Below are 22146 nucleotides of genomic sequence, written 5' to 3'. Positions count from 1 at the left end.
GGTACACGCCAAACAACATCTGAAAATAAATGGGTTTTCCCTGTCACTCCGGAGCTCCTGCGCATTCTTTGGTCGCCTGGTAAATTCCGTAACACGACTTCTCGATGCTTCCTGTGAGGGCACTAGTGTGGCAGGAGCCGTTTTCTAACAAGAATGATGACTCGAACCTGAGCACCTTCGGGGCAGGAGTGAACTGACCTGTGGCCACACTTCTCACCCCTTCCGGCCTCAAACCCAGGGAGTCAGTTCATTTCTGACCTGCTGGCTTTTGCAGCTGTTGCATTTTTTACCTTTGAGGCACCTGCAGTGCCACCTCTGGAGATCTCAGTTTGAGGGGTGAGATGAGAGAGGAGGCTCGGGGCCCTGGGGACCCCTAACTTTGCGCAGCTCCAGCGGGAGGCTTGGTTGGCCACTGGCTCGGACCTCCCCTCAGATGCTGCTCCGCGGCACTCACGTGCTCCATACCGTTCGCGGGGCCTGCTGTGCGGAGAGCATCCCTGGCATTGCCCATAAATGCCTACAGCGCCCTCTAGCTTTGGCGACAACCACACATTTCAAATGCTCCCTGGAGGCGGGTGGTACCACCCCAACTGAAAGCTACCGGGCCCCTCTTTAGTCACTGGGGAAGTGACTTCTGCTCCCGCCAGTCTTTTCCTGGCATGGAAGCGGGGGCCACGTCTCGCTTATGATATTAAAGCTCCTGAGCGGGAGAGAGAGGCCATGCCAGGACGGGTGGTCAGCAGGCAGGGGTGGGCAGGACAGGAAGTGTGGAGAGCCTCCCCCAGCCAGGAGTCCTGGGAAGTATCACTTAGTCTTTAATAAAGGACGCTGAGAGGGAGAGGCTGGGGGGTAAATCCAGGAGCCCGGCTGGGGAAAAACAGAAACGCTGAGCCGGGAGCTGGGCGCGGAGGTGCGAGGATGGGGTAGGCATGGCCTCCAGGACCCAGCTGCCCATTCCATCAGCAGAGACTGCAGAGTCGAGAGTGTAGAGATTGCAGGTTGTTGGTGGTGGTAGGTAGCCGGGCTCCTGCAGCCCCGCTATCCCCACATGGTTATCTGCAGCCACTGTGGGGAGAGACGAAGCAGATCTGAGGGTGGAGGTGGGGCAGGACAGCTGGGGAGAGCAGAGGGCAGGGGGAGCCAGGGCTGGGGGTACCGGAGGGTCCCTCCCATGTACCTCGTTCAGGTCCAAATGGATATAGCCAGTATTCTTGGGGTCCATAGTTAGAAAGTATGCTGTTTGGGGGGCGGGGAGGGGAGAGGGTTGAGCTGAGTCAGTGGCTGTACCTGAAAAACCACTCCCAACCAGGGAGGGTGCAAGCAGCTGTCCCTGCCTAGCCCAGCCCAGCAGGGGATTCATGACAGCAGCTCATAGAGCCTTGCTCTGAGCCAAGCCCCGTTCTGAGTGATCTCCATACACACACCAACTCATCTCATCGGTACTTTCATCCTGTGAGGGCAGGGCCCTTATTATCCCATTTTGTAGGCAAGGCAATGGAGGCACAAGAGATAAAGTGACTTGCTCAAGGCACAGAGCCAGCAAGTGGGGGAGCTGGGATTTGAACCCACAGTGGCTGTGCCCCGTAAGGGGGGCGGCTTTGGAACAGCTTTCCGCATGTGGGAGAAGGCCAGCGGACCCGCCTAGGGTGGGGAGCGGGCAGGCGCCTGACTCACTGAACATGGCCTTCAGCCTCAGGAAACAACTGATGAAGCTGTCAAAATCCATGAGCATGTCGTCATTTGCATACCTGGCCACCAGCACCTGCGCCACCCTGTTGTTCACCTTGATGCCTGGGAGACAGAGGTGTGCAGAGGAGAGTCCAGTCCTCTGTCCGCTGCCTCCCTCCTCCCTGCCCCAAAGCCCGCTCCTGCCCCCTGGCCACCTGCTTTCTCGATTGCCAAGCGCATCTCATAGGAGTTCAAGGTGCCCGAGTTATCCTCGTCACATTCTTGAAAAATGTCCTGAAAGGACACCCGGGTTAGGTAGGGCGTGTGCGCGGCATAACTGCCTCGGTCTAGTTGACTCACAGCTGCTACCCAAGACCGTAGGGGCTCCCTGCCCTGGCTCATCCCCCGAGTGCCACTATTCCCGTCTTCTGGTGACGGCAGGGTGAATTCCAGGCCTAGCAGGGGCTTGGCACCCTGCCAGGGCTCTCTGCGTGTTTGACACCCACACTTCGGCAGATCCCGGCCTGTTGAGTGTGCATGTGTGCCCATGCGTGACTGTGTGCATGCGTGTGTCTACTCAGAAGTTCCCGTTCTAGCTTCATCATCACTAGTCCCCATCCCTCTTGAGGACCTCCCTGTCTCACCCCCATCCAGTGCCCTCTCCATGCCCGTTACCGTCCATTTCTTGATTTTTCTCCACAGGAGCTGGAACTCCCGAAGCCCTAGCTTGCCAGAGCCATCTTTCTGGGGGTGGTCAAGGATATCTGAGAAGGGAGTCGGGGGGGGGGCATCCTGGGGCCAGGGAAGCAGAGGGACTCAGGGAGGTAGGGGAGGCATAAGATCAGGGGAGTCCTGATGGTAAGAGCCAGAAGAGCTGGCGTCATTTGCTACCCCAGAGCCTATGCCCCATGATAGGGAGGGCATGGCTGGCCTGAGAGGCAGCCACATGGGGACCAGGCTGAGGGGTGGGGGGGGACAGGGGCAGGAGAGCACTGGACAGGAGCGCCCACTGGGCAGGAAGATACGTCCATGATGTTGATCATGCAGCGGCACACGTCCACGCCGAAGCCCTTGCTCTTGAAGTTGCTGACTGTGGGGGGGGGGGGCAGGAGGGGAAGGCGTGAGTGGGGGGCGTGGGGGCGCAGACAGGGGTCCAGGTGGGGCCGTGCTGTAGGGGAGTGGCCGGGAGTGGTGGGGCTGGGAGACTCACGTTTGGAGATCACCTTGTTGAGCAGCCTTTGGAGCTCGTACGTGCCTATCTCCTTGTCCTAGGAACGGGGACTGTCAACTCTGTGCAGCCGGCAGCCCAGCCGCCGCCACTGAGCCCCCAGCCCCAGCCCCAGCCCTCACCTCTCCTCCTGCCACTATATCAAACAGACGCTTGAAGTCCGGGTCTATGTCACTCTCAGAGATGACCTCCTGCAGGAAAAGAATGGGAAAGGAACCCAGTCCAGAAAATTCCTTCACACCCGCCAGAGGCTTCCTCCGACCCCTAACCCCAGAGCGCCCCCTCACCTCTTTTTTTAAAATATATTTTTATTGATTTCAGAGAAGAAGGAAAAGGGGGAGAGAGATAGAAACATTAATGATAAGAGAGAATCATTGATGGGCTGCCTCCTGAATGCCCCCTACTGGGGGGTCGAGCCTGCAAGCTGGGCATGTGCCCTGACCAGGAATTGAACCGTGACTTTCCTGGTTCATAGGTCAATGCTCAACCACTGAGCCACGCTGGCCGCCCACCCCCCTCACCTCTTGGAGTATCTCGGCACAGTTGGCTTCATCCATTTCCCTGGGCAAGAGTGAAGGAAGCTGGGGTTACCAGGGGTCAGGGAGACAGGGACTTCAGTGGGGGTGGGTGGTGGGAGGGGAGTCAGCTCATACATCTGAAGCAATATGGAATGGGCTCACGGCAGCTGGGTTCTAGTTCTGCTTCTGCCACTAACTGGGACTTCCCTGCCTGTGCCTCAGTCTCCCTGACTGTAAAACAGGGACAGGGTTGGGGGGACCAGATGACTGCTCCCTGAGCTTGATATCTTATAGCTTTTTTTTTTTTTTTTTTTGGTTAATCTTAAGGATATTTTTTTCATTGATCTTCAGAGAGAGTGAAAGGGAGGGAGGGAAGGGGGGCAGAGAAAGACATCAATGTGAGAGAGACACATCAACTGATTGCTCCCCCCGCGCTCGAGCCCTGATGGGGGCCAGGGATCGAACCCGCAACCCTTCGGTTCATGAGCCAACGCCCTAACCGTTGAGCAGCACCAGCCAGGGCAGCTATCTTACAGCTCCTGAGCAGGTGGCCTTGGAGCAGCAAGGTGGGGCCCCTCACCAGGACTCGCTGTGCTTCTCTGTGAAGACCCGAAGCAGGAAGTCGGCGTCCTTGTGCTGCTCAAAGGTGGAGGGGATGATGATGTATTCCCCTGGGGGCAGCTGGAGATGGCTGCTCACCTCCCGTGCGTTGGTGAAGATCTCTGAAAAGCCATGGTCCGGATACTTCAGGAAGAACTCCTTCTTCAAGTGAATATCCTGGGTGTCCTGCAACTACATGTGCCCTGGAGGTGGGTACAGGGCTGGCCTGGGGGTGGGGGTGCGGGGAGAGAGGGGCCTCCAAGGAGAAGCCTGGCTGGGCAGGGTTTCAGGGAGACATCCCCGCCAACTGACCGGTTCTGGACACCACCCACCTGGTAGTGACCCTGGTGTGACCGCTTTTCCCCCTGACTTCCACCCAGGGCCTGAGGGGGCTGGAATCCTAACCCAGTGGCCCCCAGAGCCCTTTGCCAAATTCCACCCTTGGCCCATCCACACGCATCCTGGCCAGCATCAAGCCCACGTCTTCTGTACCTCCGTTGGGACCTGGGAAGGGAAGAGAGAGGAGGGTCAGGTCCCCAGGATGGTGAAGGGCTCCAGCCTGTGGAAGCCATGTGAGAGGTGTGCATAGTGTGCATTGTGTGTGTGTGTTGTGTGTGTGTGTGTGTGTGTGTGTGTACACATGTGCGCGCCCATGTGTGTTCGCAGGGTGTGTTAAGGGCACCGGGGACTGGTGATGGGGTGAGACATGGGCTCTGTTAAAAGTCCTAGCGTTGCCCTACCCGGTTTGGCTCAGTGGATAGAGCATTGGCCTGCGGACTGAAGGGTCCCAGGTTCGATTCCGGTCAAGGGCACATGCCCAGGTTGTGGGCTCCATCCCCGGTGGGGTCGTGCAGGAGGCAGCCAAATCAACGACTCTCTCTCATCGTTGATGTTTCTATCTCTCTCTCCCTCTTCCTTCCTCTCTGAAATCAATAAAAATATATTATAAAAAAATAAAATAAAAGCCCTAGCGTTTATAATCACTCAGCTTCGGCCAGCAGAGTACTGGTACCGCTGACACAGTTTTGCCAGGGGGAGAGTTTTACCACTGCAGGTCAAGGACAGGAAACAGCCCCCAACAGGTGAGGTAGCTTGCCCAGTGCACACTGCTCAGACCTGAAAGAGCTGGGCTGAAAGTCGAGAGCATTTTCTTCACCAGGAGCAGCTCCCGCTGTCCTCAGCAGGCCGGCGAGGGCTGTGACACTGAGCGTGGCACACCGATACGTTTGTGAAAAGGTGAGGTAAACCAAGAGAAGCAGGCTGCTCTCCAGCAGGGACGGCCAGACCTTTACTGTGCTGAGGGCGCTGGAGACTGGCGCTGGGCGAAGCATAGCCTTTCCCGGAAGGAATGCCTCTAACCTTGGACATGCCTTGACTCAGGTGTGTCTGTTCACCTGATAGACTCAGCCTAGCGGACGGACGGCCTGGCTTGTGTCCCGTTTTCCTCGCGGTTGAACCACTGGAGGCTGGGCTGGGGCCTGGCACACTCGGTGAATATGTGAGTGAACAAATGGCCATTTCTAGGATCTTGCAAAGCGTGGTTTGGGAGACACTTGTCAGGGATTTCTCTTGATCGCTGGAGTCAGTGCTCCTGCTGGGGCGTCTGGGGGAGGCTTGCGGGGGGGCTTGTGCCGAAGTCTCTGGGAACCAGGACACAGGTTCTGCTGCTGCTGCGTGGAGGTGTGAGCGGGGGCAAGTGCCCTCACCTCTCCCGCCCTCAGTTTCCTTCCTCCTCATAAAAGGCGCCACTATTCATAAGGCCTTGGGAAGGATGCCTGCCTGGTACAAGGGAAGTGCTACCTTAGTGTTTTAGATAAAATAATTTGTCAAAAGGAAACAGCTGGCCCTGCCTCCAAAGCACAATGCACCAACTCCAGACAGAGCCAGGGCCGCGGAGCCTGTGGGGGAGGGGCCGCTCCCGGGTGAGGCCCGGGGAGGGAACAGAGTGGCTGGGGGGCCCGCTGGGGGCCCACCTTGTAGAGGACGAAGCCAATGGTGAGCAGCGGGGCCCCCTGGGGCCGCGCCTGCCGCCAGTTCTTCTGCATCAGGGCTATGAGGCAGGTGCAGATGACTTCATCCTCCTCTAGGTCATCGTCCTCCTCGGGGAGAGAGATCCTGAACTGGGGGTTGGTCCAGAACGTGTCTGTGGAGGAAGCAGGTCAGGGTGGCTCTGCCCTTCCCAGGGTGCCCTGGCTTCCCAGCCACACACACGCCTGCCTCCTCAACAGACCTGGCGGGCCCCTGACCCCGGTGACCCCGGGCCCCAGGCAGGGCTGTGTGGTGAGTCGGCGGCCCCTCCCGGGCCCCCGGCACCCACCGAGGTGGTTCCTGCAGCCCCCCGCCGTGCTGCCCCGCCGCCAGCTGCCCTCGTAGAAGGTGGTGTGCCAGCAGCTCTTGTAGTCGCCCAGGAGCGCGTCGGGCATCAGGCTGCAGATCTCCAGGGAAGTGAAGTTCTTCATGAAGTCTTGGTAGGACATCCTGTGGTGGAGGGGTGGACGCCAGAGCCCATCATCGGCGCACCCACACCCCTGGGGCCCCCCTTTCCCAGGACCCCCACATCCACACCCAGTGGGAGGGGGGGAGAGGAAGCCCATCAGGCCGCACTGACCAGAACTCCCCGTCCTCCATCCTGTGCAGCAGCTGCTTCTGAATGTTTGGGGACACCTCTTCCCACTCCTTGGCACTGGAGCAGAGACAGGCGGTGAGGGGCGCAGGAGGCACCCCCTTTTCTCCCGGACATGCCCTCACCCCTGACTGCCTGCCTACTGGGGGTCCTGAGTTATCTGGAGAATCTAGAGGGGAGGGGTGCGCCTGGGTGCGCCCATGGGCCCCTCTGTGGCGTGGCCTTGCTCGTGGGCCTGCTGTGTGCTCTGCCCCTTCCCGAGGGCGCTGGTCACGGGCACTTACTGGTCACTCCAGGCTCCATTCCACTCCATCCGGCCCCAGGGATTCCGGACCCGAATGAGGGTTTCCATTTTGCCTTGGTAGGAGATCTGGGTGGGGCGTGGGTCCAGGTCAGGGGCCTGGGGGCGGGAGGACGTTGCTTCTTCCCGTGCCCCTCAGGTAGCGCGCCGTGGTCAGACTCACATCGCGGAGGCCGGTCACCGAGTAGGCGTGTCCTCTCACCAGCATCCTCTGGGTCACGGATTCCAGCTCGCTCTCGCTGGTGATCTGCAGAGCAGAGAGGACGGAGAGGGATTCAGGATCTGGGCAGAGGGATTGGGGGGCTGAAGACAGGGGTCCTTTCTTTAAGATTATACTTTTGCATTTTCAAGGAACTGAAGGTTCGCATGCAGCTGTAAGACACAGCACAGAGAGACCTCACGCGCCCGCAGCCAGTTTCCCCTGCTTGTGACCTCTCACTAAGCTGTTGCTCAATATCAAAACCAGGATGTTGGTGTGGATGCAATTGGTCACTTCTATACAGATTCCCTCGCTTTTACTAGTACTCAATGGTTGAGTACTAGTAAAATGGTTCTAAATGGTTGTATCACATGTGTAGTTTCGTGTATCTACCACCAGTCGTGATAGATTTCCGTCCCTCAAACACCTCTCTTTCCTCTATGACCTCTTCTTGCTACTCTCCTCCCTAACCTCTGACAACCTCCAATATCTTCTCCATTTTTCATTTGTCATTTCAAGACTGTCATATAAATAGAATCACACAGCATGGAACCTTTTGGGATTGTTTTTTTTAAATATATTTTTATTGGCTTTAGAGAGGAAGGGAGAGGGAGAGCGAGAGAGAAACATCAATGATGAGAAAGAATCATCGATTAGCCTGACCGATGTAGGTCAGTGGTTGAATGTCGACCTATGAATCAGGAGGTCACGGTTCGATTCCTGGTCAGGGCACATGCCCCGGTTGCAGGCTCAATCCCCAGTGTGGGGCGTGCAGGAGTCAGCCAATCAATGATTCTCTCTCATCATTGATGTTTCTCTCTCGTTCTCCCTCTCCCTTCCTCTCTGAAATCAATAAAAGAATATTTTAAAAAAAAATAGAATCATTGATCAGCATCCTCCTGCACGCCCCACACTGGGGATCGAGCCTGCAGCCCCGGCATGTGTCCTGACCAGGAATCAAACCCTGACCTCCTGGTTCATAGATTGGTGCTTAACCATTGAGCCATGCCAGCCAGGCAGATTTGTTTTTTTGTTTAGCATAACTCCTTTGAGATTTGCCTAAGTTGTTGCACATGCCAATAGTTCATTTATTTTATTTTATTTTTTTATCACTCTATGTTGTTTTTATTTTTTTTTAATTTCTTTATTGATTAAGGTGTCACATATTTGTCCTCATCCCCCCATTCCCATCCCACACCCCTCCCCACGGATGCCCCAAATAGTTCATTTTTTAAAATCCTCACCTGAGGATATCTTTGTTTGTTTGTTTTGTTTTAGAGGGAGAAGAAGGGAGAGAAACATCAATGTGAGAGGAACACTGATAGGTTGCCTCTCCCATGCACCCAGACCAGGGATTGAACCTGAAACCTAGGTATGTGTCCTGACCGGGAATCGAACTCACAACCTCTTGGTGCATGGGACTATGCGCCAACCAACTGAGCCACCTGGCCCGGGCTAGTTCATTCTTTCCTTTACTGCCGAGCAGTGCTCCGTGGTATGTGCACCACTGTTTAACTATTCACCCTTCGGAGGACATCCAGGTTGTTTCCAGTGTCTGGCTATTAGGAATAAAGTTTCTATACACATTTGTGTTCAGGCTTTTGTGTGAACATGTCTTTATTTCTCTGGGGTAAATGCACAAGAATGCAATTGCCGAGTCATACGGTAGCACTCCAGGTTCATTTGTTTAGCGGAGCAAGTATTTGTTGAGTAGCTATTGCATACCAAGTGCCATCCTAAGGCCCAGGATCAGGCAATGAATGAGACCAAGAAGTCAATGCCTTCATGGAATGTGAAAACTGCCTGCAGAAGATAGGCTGTGAGTAAATATACAGAGAAGAATTGCATATTGTGATTTCAAAGCAGAGAGCAAATGGGGGTCGGAGCAGCTACGTTAGATTGGGAGGCAGGGAAGGCTAACCAGCGGAAGGGGTGTGTGAGCTGAAACGTGCTTGAGAAGGAGCTGGCTATGCAGGTGTCTGGGGAAAGGTCGTGAGGCAGGACCAGGCATGACTTACGTCGATGGAGCAACCCATGAGAGAAGATCGGTCTACGGCCTTCCTAAGCATTCTCAGCAGGTTCTTCGGGGGCCTCTGCAGTTGGAAGCTCTGGGTCACGCCCCCTGTGAAGTCCTCAAAGCCCTCCACCGTGTTACCCCCCGACAGCGCTTCATAGGACCCGCTCAGCCTGTGGGCACGGAGAGGGCACCGTGGGCTCTGGGAGAGAGAGGCGAGCTTGGACACCAGAGGGTAAGGGGAGGGAAGGGAAGGACGCCCTGCCCCCCCCCCCCCCCGCCTTTCCCCTCGATTCCAGCTGCCCCATCGCTGCCAAGGGCTGGGCAGGTTTGGAGCAAGCCCAGTTCCTTGGCTCAGGGCACTCACTTGGCATACGCCTTCTCCAGGAGGGCACTCCAGAACTCAGTGCGCTCGCCTGAGTGCACAAACAACAGCTTGCCATTCTTGGTGGGTAGCCGGTCATCCACCACCACGTTTACCCACTGCCCAAACTGCCAAATCTGTGGGCAGCAAGGGGGGCCTCAGTGGGCCCTGAGGCACCTGGCTTCTGTCTGCCACCCCCTTCCACTAAGCGCACGCACACACACACACACACACTCTCTCTCTCTCTCTCTCTCTCTCTCTCTCTCTCTCTCTCTTGCATGGGAACTCTGTTACACCAGCGCCTCCTGGTGGCCAGATCCAGTGACATGCCAGTGTCAAAGATCTGACTCCCCCAGAATGGCTGGATGGAGACTGAAGGTCGATGAAAAGCCTGAATTTCACCACCAGCCTCATCGCCAGGTCCTGCCATGGCCTCCAGGGGTACCCAGCCCATCTTTTGACCTTGGGCGGACTTTAGGATTTCTGAGGTCTTAACTCTTAAAAATTCTTGTGATTCTCAGATACATTTTTATGACATGGTGAATTTATCCACATGTTGCTAAATTTGAAGAGCAATTGTGATGAGACTCCCAATATCATACATACCAGGTACACACATATATGTATATGTATGTGTGTGTGGGGAGAGAGAGAGAGAGAGAGAGAGAGAGAGAGCGAGAGAGAGAGAGAGGTGAGAAACGTCAACAGGCTGTCTTCTGCACATGCCCGGAACTGGGGTCAGGGTTCGAACCCGAAACCTAGCATATGCCCTGACTGGGATCAAACTCTTGACCTTTCGGTGAATGGAACAATGCTCCACACTGGCCAAGGCATAAATGTCATTTTTCAAAAAGAGAAGAAAAAAGGTGAACTTCAAAGCACCTAGTCATTCTTTCTCTCCCTCCCTCCCCACTTCCCCTCCACATACACACCCCACAAAGCCGCTCTGCCTTTCCCATCGCCCTTCACCTGAAAATGGAAGATGCCAGCATAGTTTTTCTTGAAGCTCTGCCCCTTGGGCACCACGCGGTACAGCAGTTTGGGGCACGTGGTAAGGGAGCCGATGGCAGCCAGCAGCCAGCAGTCCCCTGGAAAGACAGGCCGGCGCTCCCCCTGAGCGCTCCCATTGTGTGTGGGTCCAAGTCCGAGCCACCGAGGAGCAGGAGCTGGCTCTGTGGCCCCTCCCCAGCCGGCCCTCCCACTAAGGAAGCTAAGGCGGGCAGGGGGGGCGGGGGGGGGGGGGGCAGGGCTGGAGGGACAGCCTCTGTGGGTGGGTGCGGGTGCAGTAAGCGTCTCCACCTTTTCTTTTAGGTGGGGGATTTACAAATTAGAGTCACGTGCTTCTGTTTTGGGATTTGGGGAGGAGGCCTTTTTGGCCTTAGTGTAGGCCTCCCTCTGGGACCTGCCTCCTCTGGGAGAGAGCCAGTCATCTCCCAGGGCCCCCACCTCTACCCCATGGTACACTGGTGCAGCCAAGACGGCTCTGCCTGGAGTCACCCGCATAGTCTTGGAGACCCAAGGGGCTCAGCCTGTACCCCAGGTCTCTGGGGCTAGGAGTTGGGCGGTATGCCCGGGCTGAGGGTATCCATTGCCATCTGTCTCCTGGGATCTCAGACCCCCCGGGCTGGGGCTGGGGGGCAGGTGGTGCCCCGTGGTGAGTACCCTGGGCCAGCTGGAGGCTGAGGGCCCTGGGACGGCGGCGTCTGGGATGACCCATGGCCTCCAGGCCGCGGAGGTGCCCGGGAGGGAGGCAGAGCGTGGGGAGGGAGGTTAAGGACACATCCATCCTCCATCCCCTAAAGGGCGCCCGGGGAGAAGCCAGTGATCTTCTCCAATAGCCGCGGCTGCTCCAGCCCACGGGCCTGGGGTCTCCTTGGCCTGTGCCCTGCCCACACCCTGCTCTTCCCACAGCCACAGATGGGAGGGAATTCAGCCCCGGAGGAGCCCGCCTGGCCTTCTCCCTGAAGACGCAAGGAGGGGTTTGGAGGAAACCGTGGAATGGGACCAGGTTAGGGAGGAAAACCTCTCTCGGGGCTGTCCACGGGAGCCTGTGGGAGAGGGGCTGAGGGGCCCACGCTTCTTTACCTGATAGGCCAGACCGGGAAGTTCTGACACCTGCAGTGGCTCCAAGATATGCCACGTTCTGACTCTCCTCCCCCCAGGGGGTGGGGCGTCCTCCCCCTCCCCTGCAGTGTGGGCGGGACTTGGTGTGTGTGTGTGTGTGTGTGTGTGTGTGTGTGTGTGTGTGTGTGTTTTCTCCTGTGAATAGGTGGTAAGAAATCATAACTTCCTCCTCGTTCTCTCTCGGATCACTCACTCCGGGGAAGCTGGCTACCATCCTGGAAGCGATCCGCCAGCCCTGTCCAACCTTCAGACGACCGCACCCCTGACTGGCGGGCTGACTGCAGCAGCCTCCCGAGGACCCCCCCCCCCGCCCCCCCCCCCCCCCCCGCTGCCAGCCCCACCCAGCTGTGCTGCTCCCGAGCTCCTGCCTCACAGAAACTGTCAGGTGACAGCACGTGTGTGGGCGCTGTAAGTCACTGAGCCGTGGGTGATTTATTGTGTCGCGGCCAACAGACAATATACCACCACCCCAGCCTACTCCCAGGCCCAGGGGGCAGCGGGGAGGGTGGGATCCAGGTGAGGGGGGAGCAGGAAGACCACCTGGCACTCTCACTACCATCTCCTCAGAAGGGGGGTGACAGGGAAACAGAAGGTGTTGTCTGAATCTAAGGGCTCCCCGTTCCCCAGCCTCAAAAGACACTTTGGGGCCCAGCCAGCATGGCTCAGTGGTTGAGCGTTGACCTATGAACCAGGAGGTCCTGGTTCGATTCCCAGTCAGGGCACATGCCTGGTTGCGGGCTTGATACCCAGTAGGGGGAGTGCAGGAGGCAGCCGATCAATGATTCTCATCATTGATGTTTCTCCCTCTCTCTTCCTCTCTGAAATCAATTTAAAAATATATATATATATATGACACTTTGGCACCCCCTACCTCCACGCTCCTCCCTAATTCATCCCCGCCTCCAGGGAAGACCAGCCTTCCTGCTCCCCACTCACCGAGCACCCCCTGGCAGATGTCCGTGGGGCTGACCCCGCTCAGGATGAAGTGAGGATTGCTTGTAATTTCCTGCAGTGGAGGAATAAAGGTGTCAGGGAGCCCAGGACACCCCCCTCCAGCCTCCCTCCCGACCCTCCTGGGGAGGGGCCCCCACCTCCGAGGTCTAGGGGAAAACGTGGGTGGGGGCAGGTGAGGGTACAGGACCCGCTTGGCACGTTGTAGGGTGCGATAGTGAAGGCTGGCGAGGACTTTCCCGGGGGTCGCTGTGAGGTTTTGCTTAAGCCCCGATGGGGGTGGAGCCTCGTGCCAGGGCCGGCAGAGGGCTGAGGGGGACTGGAGAGGATCAGAGTGACAGGGCATCACTCCGCCCCGCCCCGCCCCGCCCCCGGAGCCCAGGCCTCCCCTCCCGGTGCCCACACTGGGCCGCCGCCAGCAGATGTTCTGCACGTTTTTGGAGTTGGGGCCCAGGTCCTTGAAGCCCAGAGAAGTGGGTTCGGCCGGAAATACGGGGTCCTCGAACAGCTCCCCCTTCCTCAGACAGAACTCTCGCAGGTCCTCAAAGCTCTGGTTTCTGTAGTCGTGGGCGTTGTGGTGTTGGCCCATGCCTTTGGCCTTGAGTCTGTTGTGGCTGATGCGAGCCGCCATCCCCTTATCGACGAACACCGAATACACTTCATCATAAAAAGACAAGTAACCCCATCAAAAACACGGACAGAGGATCTCGATAGATATTCTTCGGAAGAAGATACGTAAATGACCAATAATCACATGAAGAAACGCTCCACATCTTTAGTCACCAGACAAATGCAAATCCGTGATATGCCACCTCACACCCACGAGGATGGCTGTGAACAGTGACAATGACAAGTGTTGGCCAGGAGGTGGAGACACTGGAGCCCTCGTTCACTGCTGGTGGGAATGCAAATGGCTGCTGCCACTTCGGAAAACAGTCTGGAGGCGCCCCAGGCAGTCAAACATGGAAGCACCACGGGACCCAGCAATTTCACCCCTAGGTTCATACATGCCCACGAGAAAGAAGAACATGTGACCACTCAAAACCCTGTACACAAACGTTCCTGGCAGCAATATTTACAACAGCCGAAAAGTAGAGAAAGAAACCCAGATGCCCATCAGCGGATGTATGGAATATACCTACAATGGAGCATTTTTACCATTTACTTTTCAACAGAAATAAATGAAGTACTGACACGTGCTACGACATGGATGAACCTTGGAACCGTGATGCTAAGGGAAGAAAGCATTCACAAAGATCGTGTATTGTATGATTCCAACAATGCGGAGTGCCCCGAGTAGGCCAAACGATACAGAAAGTAGGTGAGGGGTTGCTGAGGACTTCGGAGGATGGAGGGGTTGGGGGTTGATGGCTAAAGGGTATGGGGCTTCTCCAGGACCAGTGGTCGGCAAACGCATTAGTCAACAGAGCCAAATATCAACAGTACAACGATTGAAATTTCTTTTGAGAGCCGAAAACCGACTTCTGCGCATGGGCCACGAAGTTTCAATCGCACTGTCCGTGCGCGCCCGCACGTGGTATTTTGTGGAAGAGCCACACTCAAGGGGCCAAAGAGCCGCATGTGGCTCTCGAGCCGCAGTTTGCTGACCACTGTTCTGGGGGGGGGGGGATAATGAAAATGTTCTAAAATTGATTGTGGTGATGGCGGTACAAAAATGTACGAAAAGCCATTACATCAGTGAGCTGTATGGCATGTGAATCATATTTCAATAAAGCTGTTGAAAACTTGCTCCCCAGCCCTGGCCGGTGTGGCTCAGTGGATAGAGCGTCGGCCTTCGGACTGAAGGGTCCCAGGTTCGATTCCAGTCAAGGGCATGAACCTCGGTTGCCGGCACATCCCCAGTAGGGAGTGTGCAGGAGGCAGCTGAATCAATGTTTCTCTCTCATCGATGTTTCTAACTCTCTATCCCTCTCCCTTTCTCTCTGTAAAAAATCAATAAAGTATATTTAAAAGAAAAGCTGTTGCAAACATGACCCCCAGTCCTGGCCGGTGTGGCTCAGTTGGTTGGGCATCGTCCCAGGCACTGAAAGCACATGCCCAGGTTGGGGGCTCGATCCCCAGTCGGAGGCGTGCAGGAGGCAGCCAATGGATGTTTCCCTCTCAGACAAGGATGTCTCCCTCTCCCTCTCCCTTCCTCTCTAAAACAATCAGTAAAAATGTTTTTTAGAGATGACCCCCAGACCTTGCAGCAGACTCTGCCTCTGGAGGAGCGTGGAGATAATGGAGTGCAGAGGGCAGGAGGGCAGAGGGAGGGGCTGCTCACAGGGAGGGGAGTCCAGTCGGGGGCTGTGGTGGCGGAGTCTCTGACGGGAAAGGTCAGGCTGGCTGACAGCTCCCAAGGCAGCCACGCGGCTGGGGGCCCGGGACCCCCTGCCCGCACGGCCTCCCGCAGAGGGACCACAAGCTGCTTGTGTCCCTTCCCGAGGACGGCCTCCCACCTACCATACAGGGGACTGACTCCCGCCGTCACCAGCAGTGGGCCCAGGACAAGAACCTGAGGGAGGAGGGAGAGGAGGAGCGACCACATTGCTGAGATCACTCTGAGTCTCCAGTCCCACCCGTCTGGCCCCGGGGTGGTCCTTCCTCTGGAATGAGGAGGAGCTTAGGGGGAGGGGAGGAAGGACGAGGTCTAAACGAAACAGAGCCCAGCTGGGGCCAGCGTCTGAGAGAAATCTGAATGAGGAAAGGAGGGGGGACAGCGACAGAGAGGGCTGTCCAGAGGGGAGCCTGAGCCCACAGAGGGCTGTGTCTCAGAGGCCAGAGCAGGGGTCTCCCCTATTCTTCCTCCCTCGAGCTGACCCACAAGAAGAGCTGGAACAGCAGAGCTAAGGGTCCTGAGCACCTGTTCTGGGCCGAGCACACGGGCCCTGAGGTAGGACATGCAGACCCCCACTCCCCAGAAGAGGAGGCAGGAGCCCAGAGGTCAGGGAGCTTGCCCAAGGTCACAGAAGGAAGGTTGGGCCTGGGACTGAGTCTGAGCTCAACCCTCTCCCCACCCCCCGGAATAGGCTCTGACCTTTGCCCTTACACCGCCTCCTGGTGTCCTTAGCGGGGAGGCCTGTCAGCCAGAGCCATCTTCCTCAGCTCAGGGGCTCGCGGGCCATTTGTGGCTGAACTGACCTGATGCCCCTTCCTCTTCCCACCCAGCATCCCATTCTCCCATCCCCATTCCACGTCAGCATCTCCTTGGGACTGCCCTAGGTCCAGTAATGACCCCTGTCGTCTCCTCTTGTTGGCCTGACAAACCCAGATCAGGCTGCCTCTGTCCCGCCCAGCACCTTCTGGCACGGGCTGCCTTCGCCCAGCTGCGTTGGACGTTCCCAGCTCTGTGCCTCTCTCTGCCTGGAATCCTTCCTGATCCTACGCACAGCCCTGTCCCCTGGGAAAAGTCCTTCAAGGCCTTCCAGGCCTTGCTCAACGCCACCCCTTCCGTGAAGCCGCCCTTGATATGCCCCTGCAGTTCGGGGCCACGTGAGTGTCCAACCCTTTTCCCTTATGACACCCCTCACTGCCCGCCGGCTCTGAGCTGATCTGTCTGTGAGGGTGGAGGTGGGGGCCCCAGGTCCGACACTGGGTTCCCTGTCTCATGCGGTGCCTGGCCTTTCCGGGGATGAATGAATGAGTGGATGCCTTGCCTTGCGCTGCAGTAACTTTTCATCTGTTTGCAAATCTGTTTTCTCTCCTGCCCTGCCCCCCAGCTCCCTGCCCCCCTGCAGTCCCTGATGGACTAGGTAGTTTGTTCATGATTTGCCTCCCTCACCAGAGTGCAAGCTCATGAGGACAGGGCGCTCTGTCTGCTTTGCTTGTTGCTGCCTGGAGCAGGTAGCAGAGACTCAGTACATGTTGTGAATGCTGTTCCCCGGCAGCTCCTGGGAGGGGGGGGAGGGGTGAGCATCTTAGCTCCTTCATAGGAAGAGGCCCAATGACGATCCTCTGATGGGACAGATGGCGTGTGGCTCACCCATGGGACCCTCCATCCCGTTAGGGAGAAGCTCCCAGAGCTGGTGCCCAGTCAATGGTGGGAGCTGCAGACTCCGACCCAGCCTGCCCACCGGCCATGCCCGAGCATTGGTGAGGGCAGCGAGCAGAGGTCCTGCCACAGCCGAAGGGCCTGGCTGGGGTCCCCGTGGGTACCTGGGGCCTGGAGGCTCCGGGCCCCGCTAAGGGAAGTTTATCAGGCGTAAGGATGAGGGTGGGTTTGCTGAAGAAAGACTTGGGGTCCTGTCCTTTGCTGCTTCCACAGAGCCTGTGGCTTGTGAAGGCAAGAAGTTAGGAATCCTCCCTCAGGAAAGCAACTAGCGTTTATAACAATAAGAGTTAATCGTCTTTGAGGACTTGGCCCAGGCGTGGCTTGGTTATCAACATGTTACCTGCATTAACTCATTGAATCCGCACGACACCCTGTTGGTGAGGTTTATTACTGTCTCCCCGCTACAGAGGGAGAAACCGAGGCACAGAGAGGTCGAACTCCCTCGAGGCCACACACCCGGTGGGCAGCAGAGGCTGGGCCGCACCTGGGCAGGCTGGTCCTGCTCTCACCCAGCACACCTGCTGCTCTCCTGGGAGGGAGCCTTGCGGAGGGGCAGACGCCGTGTTGGAGCGAGGGCAGTGGCCCATCCCTTCCCCCATCTTCCTCCAGCCTCTGGTGGTCTTTGCTAAACCACCTCCCCTCAGCTGCGGGGGGCGACAGGGATGGGTAAGGTGTTGGAAAGGGGGTTGGGGAGGCAGCTGGTTCCTCTTTAGCAGCGCTGGTGCCCCGGGCTGCACTGCCAGAGGGAGTAGCTGTGTGACCTTGGGCAAGCTGCTTTACATCTCTGGGCCTCGGTTTATCTCATCTGTATAAAGAGGCTACTATACCCTTCCTCGAAGGGTGTCTCAGGATTAAAGGATGCGACGTACATGAAAAAGATTGGTGTTTAGTGGGTGCTCAGAAAACGCTCCTCGCCTTCTCCCCACTGCCCTGGCTGGTCAACTGGTATCGACTGAGCTCCTCCCAGGATCACATGGCTCCCTGAACACCCCCCTCCTTAGGACTCATGGACCACAGGAGAGCAGCGTACGCACTCAGCACATTGGGAATGTCTGTGTGTTCGTCTGTCGCCGTCACTAGCTTTGAGCTCATCTCAGCCAGCCTTTGGGGATATCTATTCTGTCCTGGGCCCGGAGGAGTCAGAAGTGGACATCCCCCACATGAACTCTGAGAAGGCCCTCCCCAGGCGGTCCCTCCACACGGTCAGCTCGTGGGCCAGAGACAGGGGGAAGGGGCCGGGGATCATCAGGGAGGTTCTGGGGAGTGACTGCTCCTTTCACCTGCTCTGCGCTCACCCTCTCCCCTGGGGTGGAGGCACCAGGAGATCCTGGCTCTGGAAGAGTCGGGTGGAGGGGCAGGGCAGAGGGGGTGCAGCCAGGATCGGGGAGCTCTTCCTCCTGCCCTTCACCCCACCTCTCCCTTCCAGCCCAGCCCTCTGGGCTTCTCCTAGAAATGGTCCAGGAAACTCCTCCCCACTCCCTCAGACGGGGGGAGACAGGGGTGTGCTGGTGTGTCTGTGGAATATGTGTGTGTTTCTGTGGAGCGTGTGTCTGTGAAGTGTGACTGTGTGTGTGAAGTGTAAGAGTGTGAAGAGTGTGTGGGTGCCTGTGAAGTGTGTCTGTGAACTGTGAGTGTGTGTCTGCTTTGCTGTTGGGAAAGAGGGGGAGGTACAGGGATGTATGTGTCTGCGATGTGTGAGTGTGTCTATGAAATGTGAGTGTATGTATCTGTGAAGTGTGTTTGTCTATGAAGTGTGTGTGTATGTCTGTAAAGTGTGATTGTGTCTATGAAGTGAGTGTGTCTGTGCAGTGAGTGTGTGTGTGTGTGTGTCTGTGGAGTGTGATTATGTCTATGAAGTGTGTGTCTGTGAAGTGTGTGTGAGGTGTGAGTGTCGGTGAAGTGTGTGTGTCTGTGAAGTGTGTGTGTCTGTGGAGTGTGTGTGTCTGTGGAGTGTGTGTGTGCAGTGAGTGTGTGTGTGTCTGTGGAGCGTGTTTGTGAAGTGAGTGTGTCTGTGAACTGTGTCTGCAGAGTGTGTGTGTCTGTGGTGTGTGTGTGAAGTGTGTCTATGAATGTGTGTGTCTGTGGTGTGTGTGTGTGTGTGTGTGTGTGTGTGAGGTGTGAGTGTGTGTCTGTGGTGTGTGTATGTGTGTGTGTGTCTGTGGTGTGTGTGTGAAATGTGTGTGTGTGTGAAATGTGTGTGTGTGTGTGAGGTGTGAGTGTGTCTGTGGTGTGTGTGTGAAATGTGTGTGTGAGGTGTGTGTGAAATGTGTGTGTGTGTGTGTGAGTGTGTGAGGTGTGTGTGTGTATGTGTGTGTGTGTGAGGTGTGTGTGTGTGAGGTGTGTCTGTGGTGTGTATGTGTGTGTGTGAGGTGTGAGTGTGTGTGTGTGTGTGTGTGTGTGAGGTGTGAGTGTGTGTCTGTGGTGTGTGTGTGAAGTGTGTGTGAGTGTGTATGTGTGAAGTGTGTGTGTGTGAAATGTGTGTGTGAGGTGTGAGTGTTGGGGGACACGTGGCTCACTTTGCGGAGGAGCAGGGGAGGCCGTGCAGGGAGACCTGCGGGCCCTTTCCGAGAGGAGGGCCCGGAGGCGGAGGAGAACCCGGAGGACGAGCATGGAGAACCTGTTTGCCTCGTTGCCTGGCCCTCATCGCGGGGCCGGCAGGGCAGGAATGACTCCTCCTCGGACCCGGAGCCTCCCCGGGCCGCCCAGAGAAGTCAGGCGGGTCAGTGGTTATCAACTGGGGATGATCATGCCCCCAGGGAATGCTGGGAATGTGTCAGGGCGTTTTCGGTCGGCATAGCTGGGGAGCGGGGTGGGGTGCGCCTGGCATCCTGTGGGCAGAGGCCACGGCTGCTGCTAACCATCCCACGGTGCCCGGGACAGCCCCGCGGCAGCGATCCTGCGCACCTGTCAGGAGCGGGAGGGTGGGGGACCTGGGCTAAGGGAATGGCGAAGGGCACCCCCACGCAAGGCGAGCTGCCCTGTGCCCGGCTGCCCCGGGCTGTGCGGAGGCCTCCTGGGGGCCTGGAGGACCCGGAAGGTGCTGGTGCCAAGGGAACATCGGAGGGCGGACGAGGCGATGACGGCGACGTCTCTCTTCCCTCATCTCCCTGGAGGCCTCCGCCCGGCAGCTCCCAGCTCAGGAGCATTGCTCACCTCCCTCACGCAAACCTTGCTGAGATCCTGGACACCTAGTCCCGGGGGCTGAGCCCGTCACTCAGCCTGCTGGCAGGGAGGACTCTCACACACGCACACACACACACGTGCACACGCATACACACACACACACACACACACACGCACACACACACACTCCACCCCGGTCATCCACAGCTCTCCCCAGAGAGGGCACAGGCCCAAGCCCTGCTAGGTGGGCGAGGTGGGGGCCTGGCCAGCTGGGACAGACAGACACGGCCGGCTCTGGGGAAGACAGGCAGACGGCGCAGCACAAGCCGCCCGGAAGCCTGCTGTTCCAGTTCATGTCCTGTCCCCCTCAGACTGGGCGTCAGCTCAGTGAGTGGGGGCAGGGCTGTCCCCCCACAGACAGGACAGCTGAGGACCCACAGCTGGGAGGAACGAAGACGGTGACTGGATTCCCAGTTAGGGAGCTTCTGAAGAGCCAGGGCTGGGCTGGGGTCTGCTCCTGGGGCCCGGCCCGCACTCCAGGGCTCCGGCCCCGGTGAGGGCCCAAGGAGCCGGGAGGCTGAGTCCAGGGTGTCTCCGAGGCTGGCTCAGGGGCAGGGCTGAGCCCGCACAGGCTGGGGCGGCCGCCGCTGGCCACTTACCTCCCACCCGCAGAACAACTCAGCTGTGCCGGCCCCTTCCTCTCCCCACTGCGGTCTGCTGAGCTCCCCGCGCACCCAGCCCCCACCCGCACCCCCAGCCCTGAGGCCTGGTGCCCGGCTGCCTGTGCGCCCGCTCCTGCGGCCTCCGAGGACCCAGCCTCTGCACCGAGGCCTGCTTTCCAGGCCGAGGGGAGTTCTCTCTGTTCCCCGAGCTTTATTTCTGTCGCTGGGGTTCCCTCACGCAAGCCTTGTCCCCCGGCAGCTGTGAGGGTGGTGAGCAGTCCCCCCCTCGCCCCAACTTCAGCCTCTCAGTGGGGACCAGGAGAAAGCTCCTGTGTCTGAACCACAGCCTGTTCTCTCCCCAAACTGTCTGAGGAAGAGGACCCTCCAGGGGACACAGCCCCTTTCCGGGGGCTGCTCTGCAGGGCACAGGCCTGGGACGTGCCGAGCCTACCTGAGGAGTACAGCATTTTGGTGGCTAGTCTGGTGCGTGACAGTTGAAGGTTCTGGGGGGAGGGGAGGAGGACCCCACCCCCGCCCAGAACGCTCCAATTGCAGCGGGTTCCTAGGTCACTGGCTCCTTTCAACAGCTGCCTTTCGGGTCTCTCTCCTCCCCACGGCCCCCAGGGGGCGCTTTGAGGCCCTCTCCCCACAGGGATGGGAGACTCAGCACCCACCCCAGGGGGCCTCCGCCGGGTGGGCTGTCCTCACGTCCAGGGTGGGTGAGGCAAAAATAGGCTTACAGTTGTTCCTATGGAAAATGATACAGTAATTAACAAGTAATATTACAAAAATAAACTGCTTTGTGGACTCATAACTGTAAACCCACTTTTGCCCCACCCTGTGTATCCAATCAGGACAAGTCCTAGGCGGTCTCCTTCAGCCCAGGGCCTGTCCCTGGCACCCCAGCCCGACTTTTTACCCTGAAACCTCCTCATTCCCAAAAGCCACTTTGCTGCTGACACAGCGTTCTCCCCGCCTGCCTGTTCTGTCTCTCCTCTCACAGACGCCAGCTGTACAGGATGAGGGCCCCCTACCCCGGCACGACCAAATCGTAACTCGTCCCTCTGCAACGACCCTATTTCCAAACAAGGGCACGAGCGGAGGTCCTGAGGGGCACAACTCCACCCTAGACCTCTCCTCGGCCTGTTACCCCGCGGGCCTGACTGTCAGGTCTCTCCCTGGGGAAGAGGACTCAGAGCAAAAGAGAAACATCAATGATGAGAGGGGATCATTGATTGGCTGCCTCCTGCACGCCCCCTACTGGGGACCGAGCCCGCAACCCGGGCATGTGCCCTTGACCGGAATTGAACCCGGGACCCTTGAGTCCGCAGGCCAACACTTTATCCACGGAGACAAACCGGCCAGGGCGAGTTCTCCTTTTTGAGACACCTTGCCCAAGGTCACACAGCTGGTAAGTGGCTGAGTGGGGATTTGAACCGTTATCTTCTGCTGGCCCCACTTAGAGAGGAAGTGAGGTGGGCTTTGGGGCTCCCTGTGGTCTCCTTCTTCCTTCAGGGATTCCACCATTGCGCCTCTTGGCTCCTGTGCAGCACCCGGCCCCAGCCTGGCACTCAGTCCCTGCTCAGGAAGTGTTTGTCAGATGGCAGTGTGGCAATCCCGCCTCTTGGCCCGGGTTCTGCCCATGAGGAGGTGCCAGGGGCAGGGTGTGGGTGAGAGCAGGCGTTCTCCTCTATGACAGCCTCCCACCTGGGGCAGGGCT

The 22146-nt window shown here is 57.7% G+C and overlaps 1 protein-coding gene across 2 annotated transcripts; it reads right to left on the bottom strand.

Moving 5' to 3' along the window:
- Positions 1 to 799: 799 nt before the first annotated feature.
- On the bottom strand, positions 800 to 20941 carry CAPN11 (calpain 11). 2 transcript variants are annotated; one of them, XM_054722104.1, is made up of 22 exons: positions 20878 to 20941; positions 12994 to 13247; positions 12576 to 12645; positions 10485 to 10603; positions 9519 to 9652; positions 9156 to 9324; positions 7102 to 7185; positions 6922 to 7007; positions 6623 to 6697; positions 6332 to 6492; positions 5988 to 6157; positions 4507 to 4518; positions 3995 to 4206; positions 3418 to 3457; positions 3019 to 3087; positions 2879 to 2936; positions 2694 to 2758; positions 2344 to 2412; positions 1884 to 1962; positions 1675 to 1791; positions 1178 to 1236; positions 800 to 1065 (listed from the first exon to the last, which is right to left on the bottom strand). In XM_054722104.1, exons 1-22 carry the CDS (start codon positions 20891 to 20893, stop codon positions 1039 to 1041), a joined length of 2145 nt encoding a protein of 714 aa, XP_054578079.1. In that variant the 5' UTR covers positions 20894 to 20941; the 3' UTR covers positions 800 to 1038. The 2 variants fall into 2 exon arrangements, with proteins under 2 accessions (XP_054578079.1, XP_054578080.1); XM_054722105.1 differs by lacking the exon at positions 4507 to 4518.
- Positions 20942 to 22146: the final 1205 nt, after the last annotated feature.

The sequence above is a fragment of the Eptesicus fuscus genome, chromosome 10 (assembly GCF_027574615.1).
Source record: "Eptesicus fuscus isolate TK198812 chromosome 10, DD_ASM_mEF_20220401, whole genome shotgun sequence".
Taxonomy (NCBI): Eukaryota; Metazoa; Chordata; class Mammalia; order Chiroptera; family Vespertilionidae; genus Eptesicus; species Eptesicus fuscus.
Note: the sequence above shows the minus strand (reverse complement) of the source record. Positions and strands in the feature narration are given on the sequence as shown.

What these genes read in the sequence shown, in the direction of transcription:
- CAPN11 (XM_054722104.1), bottom strand. An exon ending in GAGAAGCACAGCGAGTCCTG is followed by an intron (nt 3,458 to 3,994) that starts GTGAGGGGCCCC and finishes ACTCTTGCCCAG; the next exon opens with GGAAATGGATGAAGCCAACT. An exon ending in CAACAAGGTGATCTCCAAAC is followed by an intron (nt 2,759 to 2,878) that starts GTGAGTCTCCCA and finishes CCCCCCCCACAG; the next exon opens with TCAGCAACTTCAAGAGCAAG.